We start from the raw sequence: 15519 nt of genomic DNA, 5'->3' as shown, positions 1-15519 counted from the left end.
TTTACTGTATTTTTGAGCATAAGAGACAAACATGAAATAAAATCTCGATTATTCCAAACTTTTAACCACCAGTGTAAATGAATTGTGCTCGGAATAATAGTTTTAGCCCGGCACAGAATATAAAATCAATTAGCAGAAAAGAAATACAAATGCATTTATGTCTGTTATACAATAAGTATCAGTCGTGCTGCTGATATTCAGAATGGAAGAAAATAAAAAGAAAATAATAAAAAATGTAGTAAAGCTGACACGACAAACGTTTCGCGCCGCATCTTTCTCGACTCTGCGTCCATATCGACGCGTCGCGTCGCGTCCGCCGCCGCCTCTCACTGCGGTATTGCGCGTCAGCCGCGCGTCACACGCCCTGAGAATTAACTAGTTGTTTCCCTTCAACCGCGACGCGGATTAAATAACTGAATGCTACACTTTCGCCTTTAGAGAATAAAAGCCGAATCCACGCGTTTCCTTTGAGCTGCTGAGGTAAGTGACATCACACGTGTGTTTGAAGGAATCTCGATTTGGGGCAGGACGCATACGCGCGCGACCCCACCTTTATATGTATGACAGCCTGAAGGTTACACGTCTTCTGGATTTGGGGATCAGTTAGACAAAACGGCACTGTGGTGAGTCCTTTGAGCGTTATTCGTGGCGCGGTTATGCTCAGAAATAAAGTTACATGTTGTCATAGTGCGGGACACTGCGGATGTGAGGAGGCGATGAAGATGCACGTTTTGCCCTGCGTCTTTTTAAGAGGCTGCTCCTCTTACCTTCAATGCCAAGAAACCATTTAATATATCATTCGTTGAACATGTGAAATATGAAATATGTGTAAATGATAAAAACGGCATGCTAAGACTCAGTGTAAAGACTCACTCTTAAAACGTCAGCATCATTATACAGATTTGAAGTGGTCTAGTGAAATATCTCATTCTGTATGCATTAGATACCGGAAGCAATATTAGGGGTTACTCAGACTGACACAAACCCTCTGGACATCTTTATAAAGCTCTTCTGTAGATGGATTAAATATCATAAATCTACTTCAATATATCTTGTGTCTAAAAACCTCTCCCTATGAAAGGCTTAATGGAGTTTTAGTAACTTGAGGACATGACTTGATTCCTCAGAGATGCTGTCCTATTTGAAAAGATGTCTAGACACTCTTCAGAGAGGGTTATGAGGGTTCAGAGGGATGTATAAATGACTGGTTTCCATAATCTTTCAGGTCAGATTAGACTTGTCCTTTTTTTCTTTCTTTTGTTGTAAAAAATAATCTTGTCTTGTGGTACAATACCCACTCTACAAAAAGTTAAAGGGACAGTCCACCTATAAATTAACACTCAATCATCAATTTATTTTACTCATCCTCATCTTTTATTTTTCTTCATAAAACAAAAGAAGATATTTTGAGGAATGTTGGTTACAAAATCAAAGGGAACCAAAACTGTTCGGTTACTAACATTCCTCAAAATATCTCCTCAAGTTTATACAAATATGAATGTGATTAAATGATGACACAATATTCATTCTTAGGTGAACTATCTTTTAATAGTTAACCTAATAGACAACCTTTTATAGTAGTCAAATATATAAAACTATAAACTAAAGCCTAGTTATGTCTACAGTCATCTCAGATTGACAGTATCTTATTTTGAGCAAAAATATCAAAATTCTGATTTTGAGCCAATTTGCAGGTCCTGTTGATCACTCTTATATATGGCTTATAGAAATGGGTTATAGAAAATAGAATTTCTGACATAAAAATAACAAAAAGAGTATTAAAGTCATATTTGTTTATATAGCACTTTATACAATACAGAATGTTTCAAAACTGCTCCACGGGAATAAAGAGGAAATTAGTAGCATTATAAAGTTTCAACAATAATAAAACAAGTTCACTTTTATATGTAAATGAGCTCTATAGAGGATAAATGCCATTATTTGGGTCAAGTGAGTCACATGGTTTGATTCAGTTCAATGGCAGTGTCAATCAAATTACGAAACTAATTCTATCCAGCTATACAGCAGCTCTAAAGAAGACAATAGTGTCATTATTCAGATAAGTTGACTTTAACCATGATTCAGTTCTATTCATTAATTTCCTTATTAATGAAACGACTCTACCGAAGACAACAGTGTTATTATCCATTTCTGTTTAGTTCTCACCCAGTTGTGTCAGTGCAGTCAAATACATCTTTTTCTGAAAGTTAATATTCTTTTAAGCCCCTTTTTAATTATTGACTAATTAAAGGGGGGGTTAAATGCTCGTTTTCACTCAATATCCTGTTAATCTTGAGAACCTATAGAGTAGTACTGCATAACTCCAAAAAGTCTTTAGTTTTATTATATTCATAAGAGAAAGATAGTCTGTACCGTTTTTTCCAGGAAAAACATGACCGGCTGGAGGCGTGACATGTGGGCGGAGCTAAAGAATCACGAGTGCCAGTAGGCTTTTGCTTTGAGAGCGTTTGGAAGCTGTGACATTACCGTGAGGACAAAACCAACCAAAACAAACCATGGCTTACAGTCAGATTCAGCCGTTTATTTATGATCCAGAATCAGATCCCGAGGCTGAAACTGAAAGAGAGCAGCAGCAGCAACGACTCGCTCCGAGCGGGGCTCGAACCCTGGTCTCCGGCATGGGAGGCAGACACACTAACAAGAAGGCAGAGATATTTGAAGCAGTTTTACTCACAGCCTGCGGTTCCAACACACGATCGTGACCCTTTTTCGTTGGGACTGCATCATCCTTAAGAAATAAACGATACGCAAATCCGTCGTCAAACTGGGCTTTGTTTGTAAAACAAGCATCTTCGAAATGCAGGGAACAAACACAAACACTTGCACAACTCCGTTGATGCTCTGTAAAAATAAACTCCATCCACTGGTCCCTTAATGCTGTTTCTCTTTTGGTAATCTGTGCAGGGTTGTCTTGCCCTGGCAACCAAAAACACACTTCTTTTGTGACATTTCGCGACGCTCTCGCTCTGATCAGTGAATGTCTGTGCTCCGGCAGAAGTGCCTCAGGACCCATATAAGGAAATTCCGCTCCATACTCGAAAAAAACTTTCCGAAACTTGTGACAAACCGGAAGGAGTATTTTGGGAACAGAAATACTCCTTCAAACGTACAACTTAATTTTTGAAACTTTGTCCATGTTTAGCATGGGAATCCAACTCTTTAACAGTGTAAAAACCTCTGTATGCATGAAATAGCATTTCACCCCCCCCTTAATGATGTAATATGAGGATAGTTTTTATGTTCACTTGGTCAGTTTACGGTTAGTAACGATAAATAACTATGGCTGCTTTACAAGTCAGTAACCACATATCTGAGATTGTAGGTTACGAGTTCAAGAATAGTCCACTGAAAGCATTTATCTAATTCGATCAGTGCATCCCTGGACCTCTGGGCCTCACATAGGCCTCACAAAATATCATTTCTCAAAAGCAGTAACCTTTTAATGGTCTATCAGGCACAAATGACACCATGAGCATGACCTTTTTCTGTTCAGCTCATGCCTTTTCATTCCGTCCTGCACTGTCCTCAGTCTCTTCTCTTTCTGTCTCAAACTGATTCTCTGATATTAGCATAGCCAGGCCTCAAACTGACGGACATTAGCATGGGCATGGAGAGTCAGGGCCCCCTGCGCCCTGCAGGAAACCTGACCCCAAATCAGCTCAAGACATTTCAGAAGGTGGAGCCGAAAGCACTCGGGGTGAGTGTCACAAATCTCACACCAAATCCAGGAAAACATGCACATATCTTCCACATACCAGTTGTCCAGTTATTTCGCAAAAGCCACTTTGTTGAACATCGTGAACAATATAAAAGCATGACGTTGTAATACCTGAATTGAGAAAAGTCTGAAGTTATCCAGAGTTTCAAAAGGCAGACCTCATAACTGAATCTTTAAAATCTAATTTTATTTTATAAAACCGTTGAAATGGCCTTTTTGGCAGCCTGTCGAGTTCATTGAGCTGGTTGTTGTGTTGGTTCAGTCCATTCAGATCATCATCGCAGTCTTGTGCTTGTGTCTGAGCAACACCATTCTTCAGCTCTATGAAGAGGTTCACTTCTCTCCTGATCTCATTGTTGTGGTAGTGATCGTTGTTCAGGTAAGCCGAATCTCCTCATGGACTTTGAAGCAGAATGTTTCGTCTGAGATGAATCCAGTTGTCACGAAGGATGTTGCAAACTTCAGTGATTCTCTTGTTATCAGTTGCTTGTGTCTGGATCCATCTTAATCCACGCTGGAAGATTCCCGTCTCTGTTCTGGGTGAGTACAAGTTCAATGAAACTACCAACCTACCCACGACTCTGAACCCTCACTAGTCAGCCTGTTTACAGTTTCCGGAAAAGTTGTCTTGTCTTGTTTTGTTTTGGAGCAGATTGTGAAGGTTGAATGCGTATGCATAACTGATCAAAATTAGTTCTGTAGAAAAATATGGGTTTTGTCAATTTATGATTTTATTAAAAGCTGTTTTAGCTGATTTTGGAGCAGACAGTGCATGCTTAATGTTTATGCATACATGATTAAAAAGGACAACTAGATTAGGAAGCAAGCTGCAGTATAGAAGAGGTTTTGTGTAAGTGCATTAGTTAAAGTCTGTGGTAGTTAAGAGCTTGCAGAAGAGGTGATTCTTCATCTGCTTTTTGGAAGATTTGATGGTCTCAGCAGTTCTGGTGGAAGTTGGAAGAGGATGTGTTTGGTTTTGGAGCCAACAATTACATAATCACATATCCATCACACATGTGAACTACTTGAAATCTGTCAAGCTTCAGTATATACAAAGAGAAAAGAGAGTTTACAGGATAGTTTATGATCTAGCCCCTTCACAGTTCCACTTGTGTACCTCCATTGGTGTTATTTCATAGTTTGATGATGACTCTCAAAATGTGTAAAAATTGCATCCAAACTGTTGACTGGTATTGTTTTTCAGTATTTTTCCAGTACTGCATGAAATGGAAATGCCTTTTTATTTTTCAGTGTTTTATCAAATGAGTAAATGAGGTGTAGAGTAACTTCTGTCTGTCCCGTCACTTGAAGGTGAAAGCCACACTGGTGTCTCACCTGGTCAGTGCAGCGTTCTCCACTGCTGTTCTCGGGCTGCTGTCCCGTCACCTGCCGTACCGTCAGGACACGTACCACTGTGAGCACTGCAGGAGACTGGAGATCTATGCTGTGGTGAGCTCACACATCTATATATATATATAGGCCTGTAGATCTGTATACAGCATATGAAGATGAATGCATGGGGGTGAGTTTTGGGTGCATCGGGAAGGATAAAACACTGTAAAGTGGGTATGATGTGTTGAACTGGCCACATCAAATTTCTTGTTACAGTTTTTTCTTAAAGCACTTCCCTTGATGCCTTTTCAAAGGACTGTACCGAAGTGCAAAACGTAGCATCTTCAAAAGTTTCAATGTTTATTTTATTTTTTTCTCGGTTTGCTTAAACCTTACATTAAAAGTATACATATCATATGATTAGACCTGTTTAATTTTGCAGCAGTGTAAGAGCATAATGAATTGAATGATTGTGTTGGAATGCAAATAAAGCTTTTAAGTTAATGTTGTTATTTTGTTCCTGAAGTAGTGACTTCTGATTTGATGTGGGACTGTGTATATAACTTATACTTTATTAAACTGCTTTAAATTGGAAAGCACTTTAAGCAATTCGATTGGAAACTGAAAATGTGTGTGATTGTAATTGGTTTATCATAATGTTCAAATATTGAGATATATTTATAGATATGAGCTGTTGGCATAATCACGATGATGGTTTCACATCTCATTACTGCTTTGTAATGTTTGATATATTTAGAATAAACAGAATAGTGTAATAACCATGATGAAACGGACCCTTTGCACTTGGTACAGACTTTTTTCAAATGAAGTAGAAAATTAATCAAATCAGTGACCTCAAGGTATTTGGACAGTAAAGTGAAACAAAATATTTTAGATCTAAAATGGAAAATGCAAAGAATTTCCATAAAGAGCTAAAATATAAAATTATAAAACAGGATATTGGGAAATTTGAATTGTTTGTTTAAGGTTATATATTTGGTCGTGTTTAATTATGTGTTTATTTATTTTTATTTTAGGGGCTGTAAATCTTTGACTGAGAGGCTGCTCATGTTTATAATTTTACATTAACTCTCTTTGGGCAAGATTTACTAACAGCTTGCACCTAACCCTCGTTTGGCTTTAGAAACGTTAACAACGCAGTAAAGGATTAGCAATGAAAAGGCATGGACAGGGCATTTTTACACCTGACCTTAAAGCATATGCATTTGTAGGAATTTCCCTTTCAGATGCAACATTTATGAGAGGAGAGCGTTTAACCCTTATGCGTTGTTGGGGACGCTTTCGTCCACTAGGGGGTAAAGTTGAGTCTTATTTTGGCCACAACTTTCTCTGTGTGTCAGCTAATGGAATGATTTTTGGTGACAAATCTTATTTTGACACATATTTTTGGAAAATGCTTTGAAAATGTAAAAAAACTTAATACAGTGTGGGCAAATTCACTACCCTGTTGTTATGTTCGCGGATGAAAACTGCTGTAAAAATGTATCCGATAAAAAAAAAAAAAAATTCTATTGTTGGTGGTTTTCCCTGTTGGGAAGAAATAAAATTTGTTATTTTTTTACAGTTGATCACTGTGGTCCCACCTTTAACCCTTTAGATAGGCCTGTGCAAAAAAAGCTAAGTTTCTGACTTGTATATGGATATATATGGAGTATAACAGCTAATTATAGTTGATAATTATAGTTATACTCAATTATAGTTGAGTGGATGTTCTCATCCTGAACATAACGAAAGGGTAGTGAATTTGAACAATGCACAAGGGTTAAATGAAGGTGATTTACTGATATTTCCAAAAATGACATATATTAACCCACTTTACACCTATGTTATTAGTAGATTACACGCACCTGATTATCACTGGCTCGTGCTTGTTTGCTACATGCTAATGTGCACTGCTCTTTGTAGATTGTGTTGGTCATTGTGGAATTGTTAAGTTTGCATCTGTGTTCTGTAATGTGCACTCTCACGCTAATGTGTGCTGACACCATTAGTCTGACACCAACCAAACACTCAGTAGAGCTATGTTATTTCAGTAAGAAACATCTTTTATAATAGCTGTCCAGGTATATGTATGTCCTGTGTCCCACCCAATCTCAGAAGTCCAAAACCTTTCTGAGTGCACTGTAGTTTAAAGGGGGGGTGAAATGCTCGTTTTCACTCAATATCCCGTTAATCTTGAGTACCTATAGAGTAGTACTGCATCCTTCATAACTCCAAAAAGTCTTTAGTTTTATTATATTCATAAGAGAAAGATAGTCTGTACCGAATTTTCCCGGAAAAACACGAGCGCCTAGAGGCGTGACGTATGGGCGGAGCTAAAGAATCACGAGCGCCAGTAGGCTTTTGCTTTGATAGCGTTTGGAAGGCTGAAATTTAACAAGAGCAGCATCAGCAAAGGCAGTATGCTATGTGGTATGTACTGAAACTGTATATATTTGCTTAGCGGTTTTGGAAAATGACTAAGTTCCACTTTATGTCGTCTTTTTTTTTTTTTTTTTTAAGCTGTACATGTGGAAAGTGCAGTTTGATAACAACATCGCATGTTGTATACTTGATGTGCTTACGCGCTGATAGCTAAGTTAACAACACAGAGATATTTGAAGCAGTTTTACTCACAGCCTGCGGTTCCAACACACGATCGTGACCCTTTTCCGTTGGGACTGCATTATCCTTAAGAAATAAACGATGTGCAAATCCAGCGTCAAACTGGGCTTTGTTTGTAAAACAAGCATCTTCGAAATGCAAGGAACAAACAAAAACACCTGCACAACTCCGTTGATGCTCTGTAAAAATAAACTCCATCCACTGGTCCCTTAATGCTGTTTCTCTTTTGGTAATCTGTGCAGGGTTGTCTTGCCCTGGCAACCAAAAACACACTTCTTTTGTGACATTTCGCGACGCTCTCGCTCTGATCAGTGAACGTCTGTTGTGCTCTCAGTGCTCTGCTAAACGGGAGCGTGCGCTCTTCCGGCAGAAGTGCCTTAGGACCCATATAAGGAAATTCCGCTCCATCTAACGTCACACAGAGCCATACTCGAAAAAAACTTTCCGAAACTTGTGACAAACCGGAAGGAGTATTTTTGGAACAGAAATACTCCTTCAAACGTACAACTTAATTTTTGAAACTTTGTCCATGTTTAGCATGGGAATCCAACTCTTTAACAGTGTAAAAAACTCAGTATGCATGAAATAGCATTAAACCCCCCCCCCTTTAAGGAAGCCAAAAAACTGTAACAGTTTTTCTAAATTGACTAATTGGGCGTGCTTGCAGCTACATTTGTATGAGAAAAGATTTATAGCTACACTTACAACATTATTTTGTCTTTTGTCTCTGCTTTTCCAAAGCAACAAAATTGTTTCAGGAGGTGCAGTTATACTGTCGAGAGAAATTGTAAAGTAAGTAATTCTTACCTTTATGTTTGCTTTGTTTTCATGAATGTTCTTAATTATATGCTGATAGAAAGAAAGAAAAACAGATTAATTGAAAGTAACATGGTCCTTAAAAGGCTATCGTTGTTTCTTAAGGTGACAAAAAATCTGATCAGTCTTGTGTTTTCAGTTTTGCACTTTGGGCCAGTTGTTTGAAAATGCTTCAGAATGAATGATACCTATATTTAACAATATCTGCTTTTCTGATGTGCTTGGCCACTTCCTCGAAGATTAAATCTCTCTGGCAACTTACTAACATGGACTTGAGCTTTGATGGCTGTGGTTATTATTTTATTTCTTTGTTTCTCTGTCTGTTTCGGCTGCTCTCAGCTCTTGATCGATGGCTTCTTGGCCACACTGGTTCTGTTTCTGGTGGTGGAGTTGGCGATCTGCATTGTAACCATTTTGTTTGGACTAAATGCTCTGGCTAAAGGCGGCGTGCAGGTCAGTTAAACACATGCAAAATAAAATAGAAGGACTGAGAGACTGTGTTTCAATATATTCAATGATTACCTTATTAAATCCTTATAAAACTCTTTTATATCACATAGCAGAATAGTATAGACTGTTATCAATAAAATTACATCATCAACAACAAAAGCCATCTTTACACTGCAAAGGTGGAGCAGAAGCTGTGTCTGACATGCATTTACTGTTTAATGCTGCTTAAAGGCGGCATGTATTTACACAACAATTGCATAATTATGAGGTAATGATGCCTTATGGTACAATTATGATACAAAGATGTCATCACTCTTGCTAAAACTCTAGTTATGATGAATTAAAAGAAATGTCTGTGATTGGATATAATTATGCAGTAAAAAGAAAAAATATATGTAAAAAGAAATATTTGATTCAATATTTGTCAAGTCAAGTCACCTTTATTAAAGGGTTAGTTCACCCAAAAATGAAAATAATGTCATTAATAACTCACCCTTATGCTGTTCCAAACATGTAAGACCTCCTTTTATCCTCAGAACACAGTTTAAGATATTTTAGATTTAGTCTGAGAGCTCTCAGTCCCTCCATTGAAGCTGTGTGTACGGTATACTGTCCATGTCCAGAAAGGTAAGAAAAACATCATCAAAGTAGTCCATGTGACATCAGAGGGTCCGTTAGAATTTTGTGAAGCATCGAAAATACATTTTGGTCCAAAATTAGCAAAAACAACGACTTTATTCAGCATTGTCTTCTCTTCCGTGTCTGTTGTGAGAGAGAGTTCAAATCAAAGCAGTCTGGATATCCGGTTCGCGAACGAATCATTCAGTTCACCAAATCGAACTGAATCGTTTTAAACGGTTCGCATCTCTAATACGCATTAATCCACAAATGACTTAAGCTATCAACTTTTTTAATGTGACTGACGCTCCCTCTGAGTTCAAACAAACCAATATCCCGGATTAATTCATTTACTCAAACAGTACACTGACTGAACTGCTGTGAAGAGAGAACTGAAGATGAACACTGAGCTGAGCCAGAAAACAAACAAAACGTTGACTCGTTCACGAGTCAAGAGCCGTTTCTGTCAGACGCGTCCGATTCGTGAACCGAGGAGCTGATGATACTGCACATGTGTGATTCAGCGTGAAGCAGACCGACACACAGGGCGTCTGAACAGAATTGATTCTTTTGGTGATTGATTCTGAACTGATTCTGTGCTAGTGTTATGGGTGCGGGTAAACCAAAGGCTTGAATCAAGGGCAATCATCGCCAATGACGCCATTACGTCGAGCGCAAAAGAACCGGTGAACCGTTTTCTTCAACCGGTTTATTGAATCGAACTGTCCGAAAGAACTACTGGTGATCCCAACACCGATGCAACCGGTTCTTCACTTGTGAACGAGTCAGTCTATTGTTCATTATCTGGCTCGGCTCGGTGTTCATCTTCAGTTCTCTCTTCACAGCAGTTCAGTCAATGTACTGTTTGAGTACATGAATTACTCCGATATTGGTTTGTTTGAACTCAGAGGGAGCGTCAGCCACATTAAGAAAAAGTTAACACCTTAAGTCATTTGTAGATTAATGCGTATTAGAGACGTGAACCGTTTAAAACGAATCAGTTCGATTTGGTGAACTGAATGATTTGTTCGCAAACCGGATATCCAGACTGCTTTGATTTGAACTCTCTCTCACAACAGACACAGAAGAGAGGACAATGCTGAATAAAGTTGTTGTTTTTGCTATTTTTGAACCAAAATGTATTTTTGATGCTTCAAGAATTCTAACTGACCCTCTGATGTCACATGGACTACTTTGATGATGTTTTCCTTACCTTTCTAGACATGGACAGTATACCGTACACACAGCTTCAATGGAGGGACTGAGAGCTCTCGGACTAAATCTAAAATATCTTAAACTGTGTTCCGAAGATAAAAGGAGGTCTTACATGTTTGGAACAGCATAAGGGTGAGTAATTAAAGAGCCAGTAAAATGAAAATTCTAAGCTTCCTATCACTGTTTATAAGTCCTGTACAATAGGTTTAAATCCATCCAAGTTTAAAAAACATTGTCATTTTGTCAAAATATCATTTTAAAATTACATCAATTCTCAGAGATCCCCAAACGGTTTGCGCGAAGCTGTTCAAAAGATTCAGTTTCCTTAAACCCCACCTTTCGGTAGCATACTGTGTTCTGATTGGTCAACTGACATAGTCAGGTTTGATTGGTTGTTCCGCACACACCTCCACGGTAAACTATGCGTTAGCATCTGTTTGGGGTGAATTATGTCTTATTCCTCTCATCGCGAAGCAAACAGTAAAATAAAAAACTTGAACAGTCTCACTGCTTTTTCTTCTGTGTGTGTGTATTCAAGCCGCGCGCTTCAGTTTGAATCTGAATAGCGCGTTCAGCGCGGGGGCGTGGTCACATTAGATATAATGAAGGGAGACATGAAAAACAGACATAGAGTTGTTTTCATATGGATTACTTTATCACAGAATATCTGTTAGCAGCACTTGTTACACTTCATTTTAATGACGTGTTTGTACATGACGATCAGTGCAGACAGGCTGCAGACAGCACACATACTGATAAGACGCTCGGGAGAAAACAGACACATAACTTCATAATCATACTTCGTGTTGTGATTCGGAGATGCTTGTTGGTCTAAATAAAGTTGGGAATGAACCCTCTTTTTGGCCAAACGCTTTGAAAATCCCGTCTTGTACTCACCGAGATTAGAAAAGCAGTCATCAGTGAAATGTTGTGAACACAACAAAAGGGATTTGTTGTACTGCTCTGGTATTGTGGTAAAAGTGAATTTTAGCCATTGGTTCTTCTGATCTTCATTCTTTGGCAGTGAAAATAAAACAAACTTGCCTTTACAATTAAAAACACACTGTCTCCTCGACATGATGCTCTCACACCAACCAGAGCGTCTGTGTGTGGGGGGGTGGGGCAGGTCAGAGGTCCGTTTTTCCCAACACGGTAGGGGGAGATTATTATGCAAAGTGCTCCTAGTGACGTACATAGAGATGGGCAAAAGATTTGAAATCTATAACGATATATATATATCTGTGTGGCTCTTTAATGACATAATTTTCATTTTCGGGCGAACTAACCCTTTAATATAGTGCTTTTAACGATATAGATTGTAACAAAGCAAGCATAGATTTGTATGATTTTTTTTGCTCACATAAGCAGATCTAAATGTAATTCCACAATCAACACTTTTCATGTAATTTTGCATTTCACTTTAATTCCGGTAGCCGTAAGAGTTTGTGAATTGTGAAGAGACATTTGCCTCTTTTTCTTAAATTTATGTCACATTTTTGTTCATTTTGGTGGAATTTTTGCCCAAAGCCTCTGTTTTTTCCAACCCTGCATGGTGTTTAATACATGTGAATTACTATAGCAGATTTGGTGAACTTCTATAATTGTGATAGTTTTCAGAAATATATTTATTTGTATTTTTATATTTAATATGATGTAATATAATACTTTTCTACAGCTTCCTGGTTTCAGACAGCGTGCTGCCCCATCTCGGCCTGAGGCGAGCACCCCTCGCCAACCTCAGGTACACCCAGAGCACCTGTATTGTAACATATGAGATTTCAGTTGAGATCCAAGCTTTCTTGGTTTTGGAAACCATCTAATGTAATGCCACAGCCAATCCATTGCTTCCTCATCTTTAACTCTTCGCTTGAATCTGTCAGCCAATCAAAGGTCTGTTTCTTCCCACTCATTCGAACCCTACAGGTGGAGGTGATGGTGCCAGAGGTGGAGCCAATGCCTGAGCGTGAGCCTGAACCCAGATCTGAGCCGACGGAAGAAATCCCTAGCCCTCCCACCGAACCTCAAGTGGCCCCCATTGACTCTTTAACAGACGTTTGACGCTTCGTGCTCATGTGATCTGTTTGTATATTGTATTAGAGATGAGTGAGGCCTTAACACAAAGGGTTTTGTATTTTACTGATGTATGAAATCAACATGATAGGGCTTTATAATATAAGCCATTATCATTATACTTAAAGGGACGGTGCAACCATAAATAGAAATGAATTTACTCCCTCATGTTGTTTCAAACCTGACTTTCTTTAGTACACGGAAAATGGATGGTGGACCAAGGCTTGTCAAGCAAAAAAAATAAAAATAAATCACCATAAAAGCAAAAACAGGAATGGTTCATATAACGTGTGCACTATAACTCTGAAGTCATACATTTATGTCATCCATTAAAATATTGCTTGACTACTGTGATCCCTGTTCATGTTTACAAAAAGAGCAATTGAGACATCCTACTATTTTGCCCTTTTGCATTCCACTTAAGAAATAAACATTTATTAAAAATTGTGGGTTTCGGAAGACATGAGGGTGAATTTTCATTTTGCTTGAATATTATATTACCTGCTATAAAAGACTGCAGAGTTCCTTCAGGTCTGTTCAGCTGATGGACTTACAGTGTTTCCAAAGCAGCAAAGACTGATATTCATCTAATACTCAGGGTCAAACCTTGACACTAAATATTAAACCTCTGCAACTAATGTAGCCTGAACCCATGATTTCACAATACTTGTTTTATCTGCTATTGTTAACTTTCAATCCTTTAAAAAAAAGAATATAATTTTCTTTTGATGCCGTGTCCTCATGACCTTTTTTTCTTGCATCTGTTTGCATTATAAATTGTTATTGGTGCATGCTTGTATTCTTCCTTGCATATATTTAATCATTCAGAGCATAAACTGTGCTGTGTATGGCGATTCTTGCAATGGCAAAACAGCTCTTATGCAGCATTTTATGAGCACTGAAACAACCCTATGTTTAGGTTTTAGGATTTGGTTCTGTGTGAATTAGATTTGACTAAACATTTACACTATTTGGGGTATCATTTTTCTTTTTCTTTTTTTAATTCCTTACAACTGGAAATCTATTACATTTATTGATCAAAGAGTGTGGGAAGCTTGACCGTTTCTTTGGCTGCAATGCAAACACTGCAGGTTTTCAAGTGTCTTTTCAGGACGAAGTAATAGATGAAGCAAATAACATTAACAAATACAGAAAGATCATTGCATGACTGGTGTAATTGTAACACAGCTCCAAGAGAAAACCAAATGTGGTGTGTATCAAAGGGAAAAATGTATTTAAACAATGCAAGCATGCAAGGGTGGATCCACATAATGCAAGACACTATGATCATGTATTTGGTTTGCAAGAAGCTCATTTTAAATGTAGATTGTATATCATGCCATCTTTAAATCTTTGTCAGCTGTCATCAACAACTACAACAAACTATATTGCAGATAATATCATGTTAACTGAGAAATGGCACTCACCACTGATCTGCAACAAATATTTCCATCAAGCTAACCTACTAACAAGCAAAAAAGCTCTGTATGATATGTTAATATATGTTAGATATTGTAAAATATTCCCACGGTTCATTTGGCCTCTTGAGTGTTCGTAAGCTGTGGAAAATCTAATGGCATTATATGTGTATTTAACCTCTATGCTCAGAAGAGAATGACAAATAATAACAATATGTTAACAATAAAATACATGCAAGTTGGGCTTGCCTTTTTACTCCCTTTAAAGGAAAAAGAAATAAAGTGTCTCCACTGTTAATATCAAACAGTGGCGTGAGTTCCCTAGACAGTATGTCAGTTCCTGATCTAATGTCATTGGTGCTAGTACTCCAGAAAATCCATTTGGTGCAGGATGAGAAACCACGTTTTCATCTTTCATATAATCATTCTGTAATCTTCAAGAAGCAATGGATGATTAAATGGAGAGAGTAAGAATAGGGCTTTAATGCGTCATCTTTGGCCCTTTGTTTGCTTGCTTATTGTCTGACAAAGCTTAATAGTTCAGCTAACAGTTATTGTTGTACATTACTCACTCACCGGTCTCACGGAATGGCATTTGTAGTATCTCTCAAGCATCTGAATTAATTGTATGACAGTAAATGTTACAAATCAGTCATGAGTCTTCAAGGAAACTGTTGTTTATTACAGATCTAACAAACCAAAGCATTTTTACTTTCGTACCTCTTTTACACAGCATCTCTACATGTTCTGCCCTGATCACTCCACCTCGTCTTGTTGAATTGTGATTTTTAAGCATGCTTTTATGAGTTTCCACTATATCATGATCAAAGAAATTAAGATAGTATTGGAGAACATTCTCATGCTGTTTAAAGTGTATTTTAGTTGATGAATGGACTTATTAAATCACTTTTATGCACCAACAATGTGAGATTATTGTTTCTTATTTCACATTTTTATCTTTTTAGTGGATAAAATGCACCTTGTAGCAGTAAATTGGTGTTTATGCTGGTTCTATTCTAGTATATTGTAAATTTTTCACTTTTTTATGCATTTAGGGTTAGGGTTAGGTTTTTAAGTTTACATTGTCATGATAATTATTATTACATAATATTAATAATATATATGCATAATTTAAAGACTATGTCTAAGGGCGTATGTTTACAGGCTGGTTAATTATACACAAAATATGAAGCTGTTTAGTGAATGTCACATTAAGAACTGTTTAAATTGTCGTAA

At 37.7% G+C, this 15519-nt stretch overlaps 1 protein-coding gene across 3 annotated transcripts; it reads left to right on the top strand.

Moving 5' to 3' along the window:
• Nucleotides 1-298: 298 nt before the first annotated feature.
• On the top strand, nucleotides 299-15137 carry LOC113068245 (uncharacterized). 3 transcript variants are annotated; one of them, XM_026240904.1, is made up of 9 exons: nucleotides 299-480; nucleotides 3591-3718; nucleotides 4002-4118; nucleotides 4223-4279; nucleotides 5051-5188; nucleotides 8438-8488; nucleotides 8852-8965; nucleotides 12471-12536; nucleotides 12719-15137. In XM_026240904.1, exons 2-9 carry the CDS (start codon nucleotides 3623-3625, stop codon nucleotides 12851-12853), a joined length of 774 nt encoding a protein of 257 aa, XP_026096689.1. In that variant the 5' UTR covers nucleotides 299-480; nucleotides 3591-3622; the 3' UTR covers nucleotides 12854-15137. The 3 variants fall into 3 exon arrangements, with proteins under 3 accessions (XP_026096689.1, XP_026096688.1, XP_026096690.1); XM_026240903.1 differs by having other exon boundaries at nucleotides 299-623; XM_026240905.1 differs by lacking the exons at nucleotides 8438-8488; nucleotides 8852-8965 and having other exon boundaries at nucleotides 299-623.
• The last annotated feature ends 382 nt before the right edge of the window (nucleotides 15138-15519 follow it).

The sequence above is a fragment of the Carassius auratus genome, linkage group LG44F, assembly GCF_003368295.1.
Source record: "Carassius auratus strain Wakin linkage group LG44F, ASM336829v1, whole genome shotgun sequence".
NCBI classification, from domain to species: Eukaryota; Metazoa; Chordata; class Actinopteri; order Cypriniformes; family Cyprinidae; genus Carassius; species Carassius auratus.
This window is presented reverse-complemented; position numbering and strand designations above follow the sequence as displayed.

What these genes read in the sequence shown, in the direction of transcription:
- LOC113068245 (XM_026240904.1), top strand. Translation starts at nt 3,623, where the DNA reads ATGGGCATGGAGAGTCAGGGCCCCCTGCGCCCTGCAGGAAACCTGACC. An exon ending in GATTCCCGTCTCTGTTCTGG is followed by an intron (nt 4,280 to 5,050) that starts GTGAGTACAAGT and finishes CGTCACTTGAAG; the next exon opens with GTGAAAGCCACACTGGTGTC. An exon ending in GCACCCCTCGCCAACCTCAG is followed by an intron (nt 12,537 to 12,718) that starts GTACACCCAGAG and finishes CGAACCCTACAG; the next exon opens with GTGGAGGTGATGGTGCCAGA.